Source organism: Artibeus jamaicensis, unplaced genomic scaffold (assembly GCF_021234435.1).
Source record: "Artibeus jamaicensis isolate MK-2021 breed Jamaican fruit bat unplaced genomic scaffold, CSHL_Jam_final contig_233, whole genome shotgun sequence".
Taxonomy (NCBI): domain Eukaryota; kingdom Metazoa; phylum Chordata; class Mammalia; order Chiroptera; family Phyllostomidae; genus Artibeus; species Artibeus jamaicensis.
In genome coordinates, this window is record NW_026521486.1 from 3,063,516 (window position 1) to 3,080,792 (window position 17,277).

General features: G+C 61.0%; 1 protein-coding gene across 2 annotated transcripts in view; it reads right to left on the bottom strand.

Moving 5' to 3' along the window:
• The window catches only part of PARVB (parvin beta), a 66,479-nt gene that overhangs the window by 1,654 nt on the left and 47,548 nt on the right, over window positions 1-17,277 (bottom strand). For both annotated transcript variants that reach the window (XM_037160369.2, XM_037160370.2), the window contains exons 8-12: window positions 17,147-17,166; window positions 12,116-12,177; window positions 9,358-9,426; window positions 4,393-4,494; window positions 1,087-1,159 (exon numbers count right to left, since the gene is read on the bottom strand). In XM_037160369.2, the coding sequence (XP_037016264.2) occupies window positions 1,087-1,159; window positions 4,393-4,494; window positions 9,358-9,426; window positions 12,116-12,177; window positions 17,147-17,166 (326 nt within the window). The remainder of the gene's footprint in view (window positions 1-1,086; window positions 1,160-4,392; window positions 4,495-9,357; window positions 9,427-12,115; window positions 12,178-17,146; window positions 17,167-17,277) is intronic.

The following is a 17,277-nucleotide window of genomic DNA, read 5'->3' on the forward strand; positions in this document are numbered from 1 at the left end:
GGACGAGAGTGATGGCCAATGGCATCCACATGGGGTGGGGTCAACAACAGCCAAGGACATTCGCAGGGGACCGAAGGGTCGCCGGGTAACCTGTGCCCGTGGCAGGGTCAGGCGTCCTGCAGGGATGGGGTGGCGGCTGCCGTCCTGCCCCTCAAGCTTGGACACAAGGGCTGGCCCGCCCCGGGGAGCTTTGGGGACGACGGCCGGGGCCCAGGCAGTGTGGTACCTTCTTTGGAGAGAAGGGCGCCCGTCCTCCCGGGAGCCGGGCCCCGAGTTCTCAGCCCCAATTTCCCCGTGACTTCGACAAGTGACTGGGGGTGGGGGACTGTGTTCATGTGTCACAGGATGGAACTCCTGTCCCTGGATGGCCTTAAACGCCCCAGGTGGGCATCTAGGGGGTCACGAACCCACCCCGCCCACAAGGCACGCTGTGGCTGGAGGGCCCTGGGGTCCCCCGGCCAGGAGCAGTCGTGCCACCTGGAAACTGACTGGAAACAGGACTGGCCAGGCCCACCCCGCGGGCCCCGAATCCGAACTTGTGCTTGAGGAAGCCCTTCTCGGCTCTAGATGCTCCCTCAGGGGAGAGAACCCCAGAACAGCTCATCGACCCAGCGGCCAGGAAGGGCAGAAAGGCAGGGCCTGGCCCCGGCCCAGCTCAGCCCCTCACTGAGCAGGAACGTGCCATCCCTTGCTCTGAGCATCGACCTTTGCTGGCCAGCAGGGACCCAACCCAACAGCCATTAACCTGCAGGAAGCCTGTGCTTTCCTTCCAGGCCAGGAGACAGCCCCCCGCCTGCCCCCCCACCTGAGTGCTGGGCTCTGGAGAGGCTGGTAGAACAGACGTTTCCCCGTCAAGTGGTCACTAAGGGGCTAGCACTGGTGGCTCTTACCAGCGCAGCCCTCTTGGTCCCCCAAACCAGGAACCTTGGGGTCCCCGGGGTGACCCGGGGTCAGCAGAGCCAGCCTGTGAGCCACCAGGTCTCAGCCCCACCGGGAGAGGCAGGTCCAGGCTCCCACCACCCTGGAGGCCCGGCCGCACCACCCAGCGGTGCCCAACCCTCCCGAGGGCCTCGGCTGGGGCCTTACCTTCTGGCCGCGCCTTGGGTTTCTTGAGCCCTCCGTCCAGCATCAGCTCAAAGGCGAAGGACACGTTGTGGACCTGCCAAGGGTGCAAGAGTTAACGCCGGGGCCAAGGCGGTCCCCAGGCCCGCCTGCTGCCTGCCACCTTCCTTCTAAAAGGTCAGGTCGGGAGTGGGCGTGGAGGGACTGGGTCTCCGCAATGACCACGAGGACCCAGGAGCCCGGTGCAGGGCACGGCACACGGAGGTCTGTGAGGGCAACACACGCTCACTCACAGTCCTTCCTCCCCTCCCAGGGATCTGACTGGGGGTGGCGGGCAGACGAGGAGGTGAAGGCGCGGAGCCCGCCCTAAGGGCTCAGGGTCCCCGTGTGCCTGCCCTGGGCCCCGGCACCTCTGCACCATTAGAAGGGACAGTGGCCCCTTTTACAGATGAGGAAAGTGAGACTTGGAAAACATGAGTCACTTCCCAGGGGTACCAGCCCTGGGCTCTGTCCCCAGCAGACAGCAGCCCTCTGTCCCCGAGCACCTGCCCCCATGCCACCACTGAGCGCTGGACTTGCACACGCCCAGCAGGCCGTGGATCGAAGCCGAGACAGGGTGGAAGGCCGGAGGCCCGGGAAGAAGAGCCGGGTTTCCGTATCAGCCCGACTTGGGAGCCAACATCTTTTCGGTGCCTCCCAGGGTCCCCACAGCCCGATGGCTGCTCCCCACGCCCCCGACACAGGCAGGTAACTGATGGGGGGGTGTTGTCGGTGTCTGGCCCCCCGCCGGTCAGGCCCGAGACCTCAGAGGAGAGGCGGCTCCTCAAAATTGTTCGGCACTGAGTGTGAGTGGGTCACAAAACCTCCCCACCCAGCCCCACGGGGACAGCAGTTCAGGGGACGCTCCCTTCCACATCCCCACCCGGCCCCTCAGCCCCACGGTGCTTGGCTTGGAAGCAAGAGTCTCCTCCTGCTTTCTCCTTAGTCTCAGGAACTGCCAAGCAGGACACGGCCACCGCCCTCCGCCTGCCCGTCGGGGCCCTGCCTTTGCCCCCAAGCCCGGACACGGCACGCGGAGCCTGGCTGTGGGACTGCCCTCCCTGACTGTGACCGAGGAGTGACAGGGTTCCTGGGCCTCGGGGACCAGGCCTGCACACCGAGCCCCGCAGCCCCACGCTGCAGCTGGGAGTCTGCCATGTGGCAGGACACCGGCAGTCCTTTCTCCCTGCAGTGCGAGGGACTTTGGAGACCCTGGCCAGGTGAGAGAAGACAGAGGGCTCCGGGACGGAGTCTTCCCCTGCTGACTGACCGTGTGACTGACCTTGGGCTGTCTCAGACCTCCCGACGTTCCATTTCCTCGTCGGGGACAGAGGGAAGCAGATGGGGGCACAGAGGGAAAGGACTTTGAAACTGCAGAGCCCTTTCTGGTACTTGCTTCTAGGAATAACCTCCACGTGCACTGCAGAGAGTGAGAGGCACTGTGGAATCTTCCAGAAAGACGAAGGATGAGCACAAAGTGCTTAGCAAAATGGCCAGCACAGAGTAAGACCCATCCATGGCTCTAGAACAAAGAGCCGTGGGTGGTGCCTGAGCCCCAGAGAGAGTTTATAGGAGTGTCTGCAGGAGCCAAAGGGACCTACCTGTCTCGTTTCTTAGATCCACTCAGAACTCCGGCCCACCACACATGTCTGACCTGAACCTTGGTCTCCGGCCGCCTCACTGGCTCCAAGTGCCAGAGCAAAGGGGCCCAGGGGACACTTAGTGAGCAGCCCCTCTGCCACCACCGTCTGCCACATCTGCACAAGGTGCCTGGGAACTCAAATGTTGGGAACAGCCCGAAGTGGGCTCAGATCTTTGCATCCAGGAAATGGCGCCCGTGAGCTGGTTGGGGGGACCAGGAGGCTTAACAGCCTCACTGCTCGGGAAGAACCTGCTGGGGCCCCGTTGCTCCCTGAGGGGAGAGGGGAGAATGCAAAGGGGAGGCTCACAGACTGGCAAGGATCCCCCAGAACTGGCCACCTGCTGAGGACGGCTCCTGCTGCCCCAAGGCCACCAAGAGGTCCCACTCCCCAAGGATGAGTGGGCTCACCCTGCGTGGGATGTCACCCCAGAACAGCCTTCTCTTCCCAGTTCAGAGGCACAGGTGGACCGCACAGACGTGAGCAGGCCTCAGGCCTCCCAGCCCAAGGCAGCAACCAGTGAGGACTCTCACCCCTGTTTTGAAGGGGAGAAGGCCGGGCAGGGACCCTCGCCCAGACCGCCTGGCTAACGTCACCGCGCCCCTCCCCCGCCCTCCCCCCGACTTTCTCACTAACTCAGACCAAGAAGAGTTCTCTCCCAAACGGTGTTTCTGTGCCGCAGCCTCAGGCCTGGGCATGCACGAACGAGCCTTGTTACCAAACCAGGACCTCCCCAGACGTTGCACCACACGGTGTCTCCTGCCTGGGTTCTGCCTCCGCCCGGACCCCCGCTCTCTTGCTCACACGCACCCGGGTCGCCGTGGGCTCTGACTTGCCCGGACCTGCTTAATTGCTGACTCCATCTCGGTGGCAGCAGGGGACCGACCTGCAGCCACAGGCAGACAGCCTGCCAGGTGCCAGAGGAGAGAGAGATGAGCACTCCCCCAGTTCCGGAGCTTCCTCTGGCCGTCTGCCTCTCTGACTAGCACTTTGGGGAAATAAAATGACAGACGCCCATGTGTCCAAAGCAATACAGTCAGGCCACACTCCAGGTTTCCAAAGGCAACCAAATCCTGGCAGATGGCAGAACTTCGAGGGGCTCTGGGCAGGGGGCAAGTGGCCCAGCGACACAGGGCAGGAACACCAGAGAACCAGCCACCCAAACGTAAAGGGTAGGCCCTTTGATCCAAACAACCCTAACTGGAGAGTTCTCCTACGAGCAACACACAGGAATGAAATACATATATTCAAGAAGACGCCCACTGTGTGAATACAGGAAAACAGGGACACACTGACTGCGCGATGGGGGCATCTCGGTCACTGCGCCACCCGCGAAGAAGGCACCTGGGACGCTCATGATGCAGCGGGGACCCCAGACATGACGGGGGCATGGCAAGAACAGGAGACGGATGTGCAACTGCGCTGGCATTTGAGCACAGTTACTAAGGACGATCTCATCCTGCAGGAAGGCCCGGGAGAGGACGCCGCACCAGCGGGCTTCCGTCCCGTGCGGGGGGTGGGGCCTGTGGAACCGCAGCGCCACTTGCGGTGCCGCTCACGTTCGGGGTGGGGGTGGGGGGGGACAGAGCTCAGCCCGGAGAGAGCCCTCCGCCCGACGCCAGGCACTTCCCGCACGCAGGCGCGCGCGCACCTTCTGGTCGAAGCTGTCCGGGGTCAGGTAGAAGTTGTGCAGGGGGACGAAGTAGTCCTCCAGCAGGCCCATCAGCAGAACCAGGTACACGCCATCTGCAAACTACAGAGAAACACTCCGTGATGCTCCTGGGTCGCGCACGGGGTCAGCGAGCGTTATGCGTCCACTCGAAAGGAGTAAAAAGCTTTAAGGCAAAACGGTCAGTCTCCGGCTCGGGACCTGGGGCAGGCACCACAGTGGGGGCTGGGCATGACCCTGCGTGTGTTCAGGGGTAGGGCAGAACCGCGTGGATGGGACCATGTCTCCGGAGCTAGACCGCCCGGCTGCAAGGCCTGTTCCCACCACTGACTTGGGGACGACACAGGCTCCCTCTCTCTGAGGTTGTGGGCGGGGAGCCAGTGACTTTGCTGCCACTCCATGGGCTCAGTGGCGGCCTGCGCTGCGCTTTGGGGTTCGCAGCCCCGTCTGCTCACTTGTCAGCTGCCTGAGCAACTCCACCCCCCAACCCCCCCCCCCATGCACTCAGGGCACAGACGACACTGTGGAAGTCCCCAGCAACTAGTGTCTGCCCCAGCTGGGCTCTGAACCCCCGGTCGGTGCTGGGGGGGGAGCTGCAGCCTCACCTGTACACCCAGCCCCCCCTCCCCCGCGCACCTGGCCCAGAACCACCTGCCTCCCCAGAATGGGGCCCTGGAACCCAGACAGACCCCGGTGAGCTGGGTCACGGGGCAGTCGCTCCCTTCACAGAAAAAGCACTTCAGACGGATGAGGGCAGAGCAGCTTTGGGAGGGGCCGCGGGGCAGGGGGACTGACTGACAGCATCACAGACGTCCACTGTCAGGAAGCCCTGGCCTTGCGGGGGAGGCAGGGTCAGGACCAGCAGAGTGGGGGCTTCCAGGGACCGACGTTCCAGGCCCCGGTGGACGGCGGTTTGATTGGTAAACAGCCCACAGCCTGTGCGTCACGGGGTCTCGTGCTTCCACCAGGGAGACTTGGCCCACTTATCTCCTTAAGGAGATCGGAGGGTTTTTAAACAAATGTTCGTGCACCTCCACGAGGCTGTTCCCTGCTGCCCTCTGGGGGGCGCCCCAGAGTTTCCCCAGGGACACTGTGCACACAGCTTGCCCCAGACACGGCATTTCCTGGGAAGCAGAGACGGCCCAGGAGTGAAGACGCCACCCATTCCCCTGCCTGGAGAGGTGCGGCTGGGCCCTCGGGGCTAGACAGGCAGGGAGTCTTGGCTTATTTCCCGGGCATCTTCCAAGCCACCCCTGGCCCATCGTGCCCCAGGCAGGCAGGAGAAAGGAAGACCCAGGAAGGGAAAGGGGCGCCCAGGAGGGGGAGGCCAGGTGGAGCACGGCAGCTTGTCAGCAACGAGTGGGCCCCTCCGTTTTCACAGAGCGGGGGTCCTGGGGGACAGTGTGCCCCAGCTCAGAAACCTGCCCCTGGGAAGGCCCCAAGACACCTTGTCCATCACCAGTGCCAACCTTTAAACGCGTCAGCCTCCATTAAGCTTCACCTACCCACTGTCTCCATTGAAACACGTGGGGAGAAGCTCAGCGCGGTGGACAGCCAGGGAGCTGACCGGGGCACACGAGTGGTTTTCAGAACAAGGGGAGACACACTCCCACGTGCACACACCCCCCAGGCAGGAATCTGAGCCCCCCGCATCCAGACTGAGCGATGGACATCCTGGCCTGGCCAAAGCCCACTCGAGGCTTCCCCGGAGGGGCTCTCGGAGCGCCGAGTTGTCTTTAACTGCGTTCGAAAAAATTTTGTCAGGCTGTGAGGCGTCAGCTGCCCGGTCAGCGCGCCTTTAAAACACAACTTATCAAAATCGGGGAATTTTTGTGTAGCCATTTTGATACTGAACGTGGAAGGAAATAAGCAACATTTTGGCATATTATGTTTTAAGAAAAGTAAAAATGCAACTGAAACACAGAAAAATTTTGTGCAGCATATGGAGAAGATGCTGTGACAGACTGAAGCTGTCAAAAGTGGTTCGCAGCCCCGGCTGGTGTGGCTCAGTGTATTGAGCACTGGCCTGCGAGCCAAAGGGTCGCTGGTTCGATTCCCAGTCAGGGCACCTGCCTGGGGTTGCAGGCCAAGGTCCCCAGTAGGGGGCGTGTGAGAGGCAACCACACATTGATATTTCTGTCCCTCTCTTTCTCCCTCCCTCCCCCTCTCTCTCTAAAAATAAATATATTAAATCTTTTTTTTAAGTGGTTTGCAAAGTTTTGTGCTGGAGATTCCTTGCTAGACAGTGCTCCCTGGTTGGGTGGACCAGTTGAAGTTGACAGCGATCAAATTGAGACATTGACCGAGAACAATCCACGTCCTGCCACGTGGGGATTCTACCACGTACCAAAATGTCCACATCAAGAACGTTACTGGTGAAAATGAAAAATGTGCCTTCTATGTTACGGAAACCACACGGACTTTTTGGCTGGCCCCACATTTATTAAAAATACGCCATTCCATGGTGACAAAAGAAAAAGAGTTCCCTGCATTCTCGTGGCCACTGATCTTCTCTGGCGGACCAGTGGTCAAAAATCCTATAAAGATACCACGTTATACAGTGTGGTGATAGACGAGAAATGGAGATATCTGCTGAGTAAATCACGATCAACGCAGATCTAGCTTCCAGGCCTCCGTCTGTGAGTGCTGGCGCGCAGGCTATCCCAGCACAGGACACCTGGGAACCGCCGTGAGGATGCGGCCCTCCACTCTGGACCGTGGCTCTGGCCGTCTAGCCCCCCAGGCCCACAGCGCCACTCGGCCTGGTCTCCCCCCCAGGAGTGAACCCCGAGGGGACAGAGGAGGGCCCAACAGCTCCCTGAGCTGCTGGCAGTAAGAGCAGGAAACGCCCGGTGCTCGGACGAGCGGACGGCAGCTGTTCAACGTGATGGACTCAGACGACAGGCCAGGCAGCAGTGGTGAGAGTGGACGGAAATACACGCACACACACAAAAGACGCCCACGGTGTATCAGGTAAGCTCAGTACAAACAGCACAACACACTCCACTGCCATTTAGAAAATACATTAACGCGTATAAAATAGCTAGAAAAATACACGTCCACCTGTGAACTACAGGGAGAGGACGGTGGGGGAGGCGGTGGGGAGGGAGGCAGGACCGGAGGCTCCGCGTGCAATGTTAGCGAAGTGCTAAAAAGAATCGGTGCCTTTGCACACAACACACAGACACATACGCACATTAAAAACAGGCCTCTGGCCCTGGCTGGTGTGGCTCAGTGGTTTGAGCGCTGGCCTGCAAACCAAAGGGTCGCTGGTTCAAGTCCCAGTCAGGGCACACGCCTGGGTTGTGGGCCGGGTCTCCAGTAGGGGACACGTGAGAGGCAACCACACATTGATGTTTTTCTCCCTCCCTTCCCCTTTCTAAAAATAAATAAATAAATAAATAAAAACCTTAAGAATAAAAACAGGCCTCTGGCTCTCAAATACACACCCACACTGTCCGAGATTAATGGCCACCCAGAGATAAGCTCCGGGCCTAGCCTCTGGGCACAGCGCCCCTGGGCGATGCGTTACAAAGGGCTTTTATTGGTTTTGTGGCTGTGCATTGTCAGACATTTCTACAATGAACCTGAATTACTTTTTTAATTAGAAAAGCAAATGAGAAAAGTTAAAGAGAAAGAAATGAATGCAAGCGCCCAGGGCTTTAAGAAGGGATCAGCTGTGCATTTCCGAAATTGGTACCAAGAATTCGCAGCTCCGAATTCCAGCCCCAGCTAATCCCTAGAAAATTATATTTTGTCTTGAACACCTGCTGCGCGCTCAAAGCATAGCTTCACGATGCTGCTTTCGTTCTGTGTGGGGGTTGGAGGGGCTCAGTGGGCCCGCGGACCACGCAGGGGGTAGGGATGCCGACACCCCACACAGTCCAGAATCCACGTTCCGTGTGCGGCGTTCTTATGACAAAGGACGCAGGAGAACAGGTGTCATTAAGAAAATCACAAAGGAGAAAATGCACGTGCAGTTCTGTGCCACAGGCTCACGTAGGCTTGTTTACAAGACGAGCCATCGGCTGTGCCTGCGTCGGTGCTACAGTGTTACTAACACGAGACACCAAAACTGAAAGACAATGTGAAGGAAAGTAGCTACTTACAAGTACAACACTCATGCCTTGATAACAAAGAAGCGGCGATAGGACTGTTTTGTCAGTAACGAGAAATATCAAAACGTTTTCCGATACACTTGTGGGACAAAAATCCACCTGTAACTGGACCCAGGCCATCCAAACCGTGCTCTTCAAGAGGCAACTGCACTTCACACACCTGCTGCGGAAGAAGATGCTCTGCACCTGCTCTCCGGGGGCGGTTCAGTGAGCATTTGCGGGGGAGCTGGGAGCAGAACATTCTAGACTGAGGGACCAACTGGCACAGGCAGAGGCTCTTTGGTGGGTGGTGTGGCAGCTTGGAGGGGGTTAGGAGTGGAGCTGTATCGCCCCTCAGAGAGATGTGTCGGCCTCCCAACCCGCCAGGCCCTGGGAATGAGAGCTTATGGGAAATGGTCTTTCTGGAAGAGACCAGTGCAGACGAGGTCAGCCAGGCGGGTCCTGACCCAACAAGGCTGACGTCCTTACAAAAGCAGGAACCTGGCAAAGGTGCGCACACGGAGAACCGCTTGTGACCGTGAGGCAGAGACCAGGATGACGACAGCCACGTCCAAGGGAGCCAGCCAAGCCCCATCCGGACCTGTAGCCCCCAGGGCCGGGAGCAAATGAACGTCTGCTGCCTGAGCCGCTCCCTGTGGCGTGCTTTGCTCCACCAGCGGAGACAGAGGGTCTGAGGGCGGCGAGGGCGGCTGGGGCCGCAGGGCGGGCACTCCTGCTGGACGAGCGAGATGTCTTGTGATGTGTGCCCACGGCCCCCGCACCCCGGGGTCAGAGCGCTGGCTGGACACGACACAGGAAGAAGGGCCCTTCCGCCCAGAACTCGGCTCACCTGGGTCTCCAGTTCCGTCACCTCCAAGTTCAGCTTGTTCAGGTGCTTGTTCACAAACGTGATGAGGGACTGCCGGGGCAAAGGGACACAAGAGCCGTGAGACAGACCCCGCTCCATGCTGCCCCCGGCTTTGTGAGCTGCTTCCCTGAGCTCCCATTTACCAAAATAAAAAGCTCGTGTTGAAAACGAAATGTTCTGGTTTCAAAGAGATCATATGTTCTCTAACCCCTGGTTTCAAGGACATTATGCCTAAAACTGTCCCCAAGGCAGAAGGAAGCGCACCTCCCTGCTCGGACATGCCAGGTCCATACTGCACAGCCCTGCGGAGGAGACCAGTGCCCTTCAGGACACAGCTGTCGGGAGGCGGGCAATTAAACATTTAAATGTATCCTAAATGTCACCTTGGACATGAAAGATGGAGAGAGAGAGGCTGCCTGGGGCCACCCCCCACACATAGGCTTGCTCTTGGGGACAGGCGTTTGTAAACTGTCACTGGTGACTGTTCTCAGCAAACAGACCCAAGTTTAATGGCAACTCCAGCCCAGCCCCACCCTCCCTCCCCCGGGTGCGATGTCATTTCCTCATTCCTTCCACTCAAATTTACAGAGCAGCTCCCACGGCCACGTGCTCGGCTTGGTGCTGGGGACACGGAGACAGCAGGACAGAGCCCCACTCTGGAGAGCCCCCCACTCTGGAGAGCCCCCCACTCTGAAGACCCTGGGACCTAATTTCCCACACACACCCTAGTGGGGGTGCCAGAGAAGTCGAGTGAGATGGCAAAGCCCGCAAGACGGGAGGGGAGGTTTGCTGAGCACGCGGGAGGGCGTGGGGCTCCCTGCCTGGAGTTTTGTGCCGGGCCTGGGGCTGGGTGGGGGGGAGCGGGCAGAGCAGGTGCCCAGCGGTGAACACCTGTGAGAACACTGTGGGCTCTTTGGGTCGTGGCCAGATGTGGGAGGGGTGGGAGAGGAAGGTGGGCAGATCTGGGACAACCTGGACGGGTGGACGGGGGGCCTCTGCCGCGGCAACTGGCAGTGTGGGGGCGGGAAGGGCCAGGCTGGGCCCAGGAAGCCGTGGGGCAAATGCAGGGATCTCATCTCCTCGGGCGCTAAGGTCCAAGTGCCCGAAGGACGTCTTTTCAATGAACGACGCAGCCTCACGGCTGCTGCTGGATGAAAGCCCACCGGCGTGGGCAACGGCGTGTCCAGCACGCTCCGGTGGCTGCACACAGTGCACTGGACCCTCACGCAGATGTGGTCACATTTTACGCTCCTGCACCCTGCGAGGGGGGGTGCCTTTGTCCCTCCTGCACTGATGGGGAAACTGAGGCCCGGCATGCAATCTGGCTCAGGTCACACAGCTGCTACGTGAGAGAGGCAGATTAAACCATCCACTGAACCAGGGTCGCCAGGGCCAGACGCGGCCGGGGCGGGATGTTGGGCCCTGCTCTGCAGCCCCACAGTGTGGCCCTGCTGACCCCAGGACGCCAGGAAGACTCCATCCCGAAGGACCAGTGGGGTGACTCTGCGGCCTTCCGCAAAGAACGTCCGAAAACTGCCGACCCCCCCCCCCGGCCCCGGCCCGCAGTTTCCACAGCTGAGCTCCACGGCCACGTCTCCGGTTCCCCCCTCGTGTTACTGACACGTCCGTCTGGGAACCCCTTCCCCCGCCAGCCCTGCAGGCAGGATTCCGGCACAGCAGTGGTTCACTGTCTCTGAGAAATGCAGCAGTAAGAAACCTGCTCTGGGTCTCCAGGTCCCGCCACGCTGCGGCCAAATGTCTTATCAGAGAAAGACAAATGCCACAGGGTCCCACTCACGCGTGGAATCTAATGAACAACCTGAACAAACACGGCAAACAGAGACAGACTCCCAGACGGAGAGCGGATGGCAGCTGGTGGGGAGGGGAGAGGGTCTGAGCAAAAAGGAAAAAGGACTCATGGACGTGGGCAGCAGGGAGGTGACTGCTGGTGGGGGGAGTATAAGGGGACTAAACGGTAATGGGAAAAAAATACAATAAAGACTAAATTTCTTTTTAAAAAAGAGACCTGTTTGGGGAAATTGCCCCCTGGGTTGCAGGCATAAGTGGCCGCTCCCCCGGCAGCCCAGGAAGGCAGGACGCATGCACACCCGCCCTGAGGCCGCCGCCCCCAGTGATGCATCTTAGGGGCTCAGATACCCCACGTGCCTCGGGCTGACACTCAGCTCCTCCTGCGGGGGACAAGCCCTCCTGGCAGAGCCCACGGGAAGCTCATTACTCCCCAGCCCCCGACTCCAGAGGCTTGGGTTCGAGTGGGTTTTTCCGTCCATACATTTACAGGCAGGTGCCGGGGTGGACAGCGAGGGGCCTGTTCTCCCGGCTCCTGTCTCGGGGGAATCGGGTCGAGTGCATGCGGAGAATGGCTCCACCAGCAAAGGCCTCCTGTGTGGGGTGAGCGCAGCGCCATGCTAATGAGGTCACCGAGGCCGGTGGGTTGACCCGCTCAACGGCTTTTCCACGCTGAATAAAAGCCCTGAGTTGGAATGAACGGCACGTGGGCCCGGCTGGGGACTCACTCGCAGAAGTGGGCGGGCGGGCAGGCGGGCAGATACCCAGCGAGCAGCGACGTTGTTGAGTTAAAAAGCTGCCAATTTTATGCACTGGAGTTACGGCTCGGCTGTAATTACACTTCAATCCGAGTGGCAAACACGTCAGGGACTTCAAACACTTTCCCACCCCCTTCCCCGCACGGAGTCTGTGCCACAAGAAGCCAGGAGCCTACCTTCTTCACCACGTTGAGCTTGTCCGGGGCGTGGTCGAACAGGGTGTCAAAGGCGTCCCGCTCTGGGAGACAGGAAGACACAGGGGAGAGGGTTTAGGGCGCCAGGGGCTGAGCCACCCCACCCACCTGTCCCAGGAAAAGGCAGCTTCGGTCCCTCGGGCGTCCCGCCCACCTGGAACCCTCTCAGCTCCTGCCAGAGCCGAAGCCCAGGCGCCGGCCAGGAAAAGGTCCTTCCTCCAACCCACCTCCACAGGGAACACGGGGACATCCACCCCAAGCTGTCTGAGGACTGGGGGTGCGCTTTCCCACACTGCTCACCTGTAGCAGATCTGTGGGTCCCCCCGGCCACCACTCCGACACCCCACAGCTGCTCATGACTGCCCCCCACAAGCCCTATCGCCCCTTCCTGGGGAGCAGCCAGCCACAGCCTCGGGGCTTAACAGGTCTCCTGCCTCCACTCCAGGCCCCTCAACCCATTCTCCCCAGAGGGTGGGCAAGCTCTTTCAAGTGTAAATCAGCCCATTTCTTGCCTCCTCCCCATCTGACAGCTGCTCATCACTCTTAAAGTAAAAACCACCCACCCCCCATCTGGGCGAGGGGGACTCAGAGCTCAGCGTCACCCCGACACCTCGGCCCTCCTGGCTTCCAGACTGGACTGTCCAGTCTGACCCCGGGAGGCGGGGGGAGGGGCAGCTGAGAAGGAGAAGGCAGGTCCGAGCCCTTGTCCCCGGGCCTGGCCCCGAAAGGAAGGCACTCTGTGCTCTGCACCCAGGGGCTGGCTGCAGAGGCAGCTCACACCCCAGCCCAGCTCAGGGACCCCCCTCCTTGGCTTCAGGGGGAGGGAAGGAAGGTCAGAGGCCAAGAGGAAGGGAGAGAAGGAAGGTGTGTGTGTGTGTGTGTGTGTGTGTGTGTGTGTGTGTGTGATTGCACACTCGTGCACATGGTGTGCGCGTGTTTGATGGGGGTGTCGGGAGTGACCACAAGGCCCAGAGCCTACCGACCGTGGCCCAACCACTTTTCTGATCCTGCAGGTCAGATTGCACCCAGTACAGTCTGCTGGGCGGGGCGAGGGGGTGCTAATCTTTACGAGCTAAACACAAAATTTAAATGCAGTTTGCAAAAAACTCCAGCAGCTGAGCAGCACTTGACGTCAGCCGGGTATATTTAGCTGGGCCACCGCTGGGCTGGCAGAGCCCGGGAGCAGAGGTGGCGTCTGAGCCAGTCACTCGCGGCTGGCACCCCGCAGGCTGGTTTGAAGCCAGATCCAGGCTCAAACCCCTGCTGCCTGGCCTCAGAGTGCCCTGACTTTAAGCAGGGGGCCCCCTCCCTACACCTGTTTCCTCCGAGGTGACGTCAGGGTGATGGTGTCCCTCACCATCGGGCTGGGAACGGAGGGCTAAGCACTCCGTCCTGGCAGGCACCCCGTCCCTGACAGCCCCTGTCATCCTGCCCCAGACCCTCGCCTGCCTCCTCTGGGGACAGTCACAGAAATGAACAGGAGGCAGCCCCGCCTTGCGGAGGGCGCACCGGTGGGGGAGGCAGCTGGGCACCAAGGAGACGGGTGACGCCAAAGGCCAGAAAGGACACAGAAAGGGGCCAGATCAACCAGAGTGTGCGGGGCCTGCCAAGTTCAACTTCAGGGATGTCTAGTTTGGCCCCAGTAAACTTGTTTTGCTTGTTTGAGTCTAGCATTTCTTAAACTGGAAGACTGATCCATCCACAGCTCTGAATTTCTGGCTTCTCTAAGGAGCTGGAAGCTGGGCTTCGTTCCCACCGGACTCCGACACGCCGCCGCGGCAGCGGGGCAGGGACTCTGCAGTTCACCCCAGAGCCCACCTCTCCCCACGACCCCCAACAGAGGCCGAGGCATTCCAGCCACTTCCCCTTTCCATGTAACCAGCTGGGTCCCTGGAGAAGCGTCACACGGGAGCCAGGACAAGAAGAGAAGAGTCAGGAGGGCGCTCTGAGCAGAGGGCACAAGCACAAAGAGAGGCCTGAGGAGCCCAGAGGGGGTGCCCAGCAGTGGCCTATGAGGGGGTCGGGGGGCTGGCTCCTCAGGGTAGGGGGGGCTCCGGGCCAGGGGCTCGAGCGGGCTGGGACCAGGGGTGGTGGTCTGTCCTTCCAGCTGCAGGTGGAAACGAGCTCAGCTGGCAGAAAGGAGAGGACATGATGGGGGCTGGGGGGGGGGAGAAAGCTCCTGTTCCCTTCTCCCCCACTTACCCGGGAAGGGGGATGGCCGCCTTCCCAGAAAGGCAGCCAGCAACCCCGTTGCCATGGAGACCAGGCTGCAGCTCCCCAATGCCCCTGGGGAGAGAAGGGCCTCCCGTCCCACCTCAGCCCGTGCAGAGATGCTGTCAGGAGCTGGAAGTTGGGGGCTGGGGGCAGCGTGGACCCCCCAGCTCAGAGTGCTTACGTGAGACCCACCGGGGCTGAGAACACACTCCCCACGGAGCCCGGGCGGCTGCCTGCCCGCGGAGGCCCCTGGGTGATGCACAGTGAGGAAGACAGGGCTCCAGCCCCCTGGTCGCTTACAGTCAGGCAGCCACGTGGGAATGGGGAGTGGACATGGCCGGGGTCCCCACGCCGCCTGGGCACCCGTGTCTGCCAAGCCCGTGGAGGGCCCGCGTGAGTGGCTGGGGTTGAGTGTGCACTGACGTGGGGAGCACAGACGTACGTAAAGAGGTGACGAGGAGCAGTGCGGGCAGGACAGGCCAGAGGGTGGTCCCTGGGGCAGGGTAGTTTGGTAAGTGACCTGGGTGAGTGACATCTGAAGGAAAGCTGGAGGGGCTGAGGGACTGAGCCACGGGGGGGCCCTAGGGGAGAGAACCCCAGGCGCAGGGCTCTGCAGCATGAAAGCCCAAGGGTGTGCATCCCAGGGTGCAGGGAGGGAGCCGCCGCCGGGCTGGGCTTGCAGGGGGCGTGAGGAGGCCAGAGAGGAGGAGGGGGGTCCTGAGGGGTGGTCTGAGAAGGCCTTGAAGGGCACGCAAGGGCCTTGGCTCTGGCTTAGAACGAGGTGGGGGGCAGAGGAAAGGAGAGTCAGGAGCATGGGGTGCTGTGAGAAGCCCGGCCCCGGTGAGTGTACAGGAACCAACCACAGGGGCTAGCTGGGGACCAGCATGCCGGGGAGAGCCCACCTTGGAGGGGTGAAGGCGCCCACAGGAGGAGGGCTGGCCGGAGCTCTGCTACGCCCCCCAGGGCTGTCGGTCTGGGTCACCAGGAGACCTGGCGCTTGCATCAGCGAAGCCACTGAAGACTGGAACTAATTGCCTGCCAGGCGCTGGCAGCCCGTTGGCGTCTCACGCGCATACGAGAGCCTGTGAGGAGTGAGGCCAACTCCACGGGCTCCTGGCCCCACTGTCCCCGCCCTGTCCCCTCAGAAGATGCTCAGCCGGCTCCGTACTCATCAGCACGGCGGCAGCACCCACTGCCGCACCGCGACACCCAGCTCTCACCCCGAGTCCCATCCTGTGCACCAGCTCCGAGTGCCCGCTCACCGAGGGGCCAGGACTTCCCACCCAGCGTCTACGCTCGGCCACGGGCCACACGGCCTCCAACAGACCTTGACCCAGGCCTGTCCCAAACACGGAAGTGACAATACCAGAAAACCAGACCACAGCTAAAAATGCTCTGAGGGCCCCACTTGTCACCTCTGCACCTCTACGAGGGGTCTGGACCCCTCCCTGCAGAAAGGACAGGGGTGCGACAGTGGGGCACGCTGCACCCCCATACAGGGCTGCACCCAGACACAGAACAGCGCCAGGCTGCCACAGTGCCGGTCCACTGGGAGTCCCACGCCAGCCCTGCCACGCGTGGCGCCCCAACTGCTGTCCTGGGACCTCAGCAACTGGACACGGGACGGTTTCCTCTTGTCTGTCCTCTCCCCTCCTTTTGTGCAAATTGATAAAGACACTCAAACGACCAGAAGTGCTCCTTAGAAACACGGTGAAGACCGCGTCTCCCAGGCCCACCCACCTAATGAAGCCGCAGGACCGTGCATTTCCCAGGAGCAAGGACTTTGAGAACGGAAGAGCCCTCTCCCTACACCGCCCCACAGCGGGCCCCACAGCAGGCCCCACAGTGACCCGAGGGGACTGGTGGCCGAGTGGTGGAAGACGCCAGGCGAGCTCCGCACCCCAGGGCTTCGCAGCTCTGAGACCGGCTCTAGCCGGCGGGCCCCCTCCCCCACCCCAGGGAAAAATGCGCAAACTTCTATTTGGTTCCCATTCTTCCTTCTGACAGCCACACCACCTCTCCAGACGCCCACTGGAGAGCTTGGTGTCTAGGGGTCATTCTGCAAAGCAGTGAGCCTGCCTCTGGGTTGGAAGACTGCCACAAGCTGTCCCTCTGTCCATTGTCCCTCACTGAACGGCTGATGGGGTCGTGGGCTGTAACAGGACAGGGCAACAGCCACCGAAAACGAACAGTAATAACCACCCCACGGAAGGAGCCAGGCTGGCAAGTGCAGGACACACAGTCATCCAGCGGATCCGCTCAGTGACCTTGGACTGACCGGCATCACAGAGGAGGAACCCAGAGGGGAAGGGGCAGGCCAATGGCGCCCCGTGGGGACCACGGCCAAGGCTGCCTGACTCGGAGGACGTCTGCTGAGCCAGAGGTTTCAAGGTGGAAAGGCCACACACAAACACACACCATAAAGAAACCCTCTCCTGGCTAATTATGCTCCGCGCTCAAGCCAGCATCTCCGCCCTCCCCTCTGTCCTCTCCACGCCCTCTCGGTCCCTGCAGGCGGACGAGAGCACTGCCACATCCCCCACACGTCCCTGTCCTCCCTTCCACCACCCGCCCCTCCTTACTGCCTGGCCTCGCCCAGGGCGCAGGCCCACGGGAGCCGAGAGCTTCCTCTGTATTCCAGAACTGCGGGGAGTGGGGCGGGGCGCGAGCAACACGCAATGCACAGGGGTCCTGCTGCCCCCGAGTGACTGCCTGAACTCCAGGGGCCCTCTGGGGTGACCCCAAAGTGCCCTACGACCCCAGACTCCCCAACCTCATCCCACTTTTGGGGTTACTTACCAAACCGACCCATCATCGCCCTGCAAACAAGAAACAGAGAGAGAAGCCATCAGCAGGGCACCCAGGCCCCGGGTTAGTGAGGTGACTCGGAAGCCGGGGCCCTGAAGTGCCCTCCCGAGGGGCGGCACATA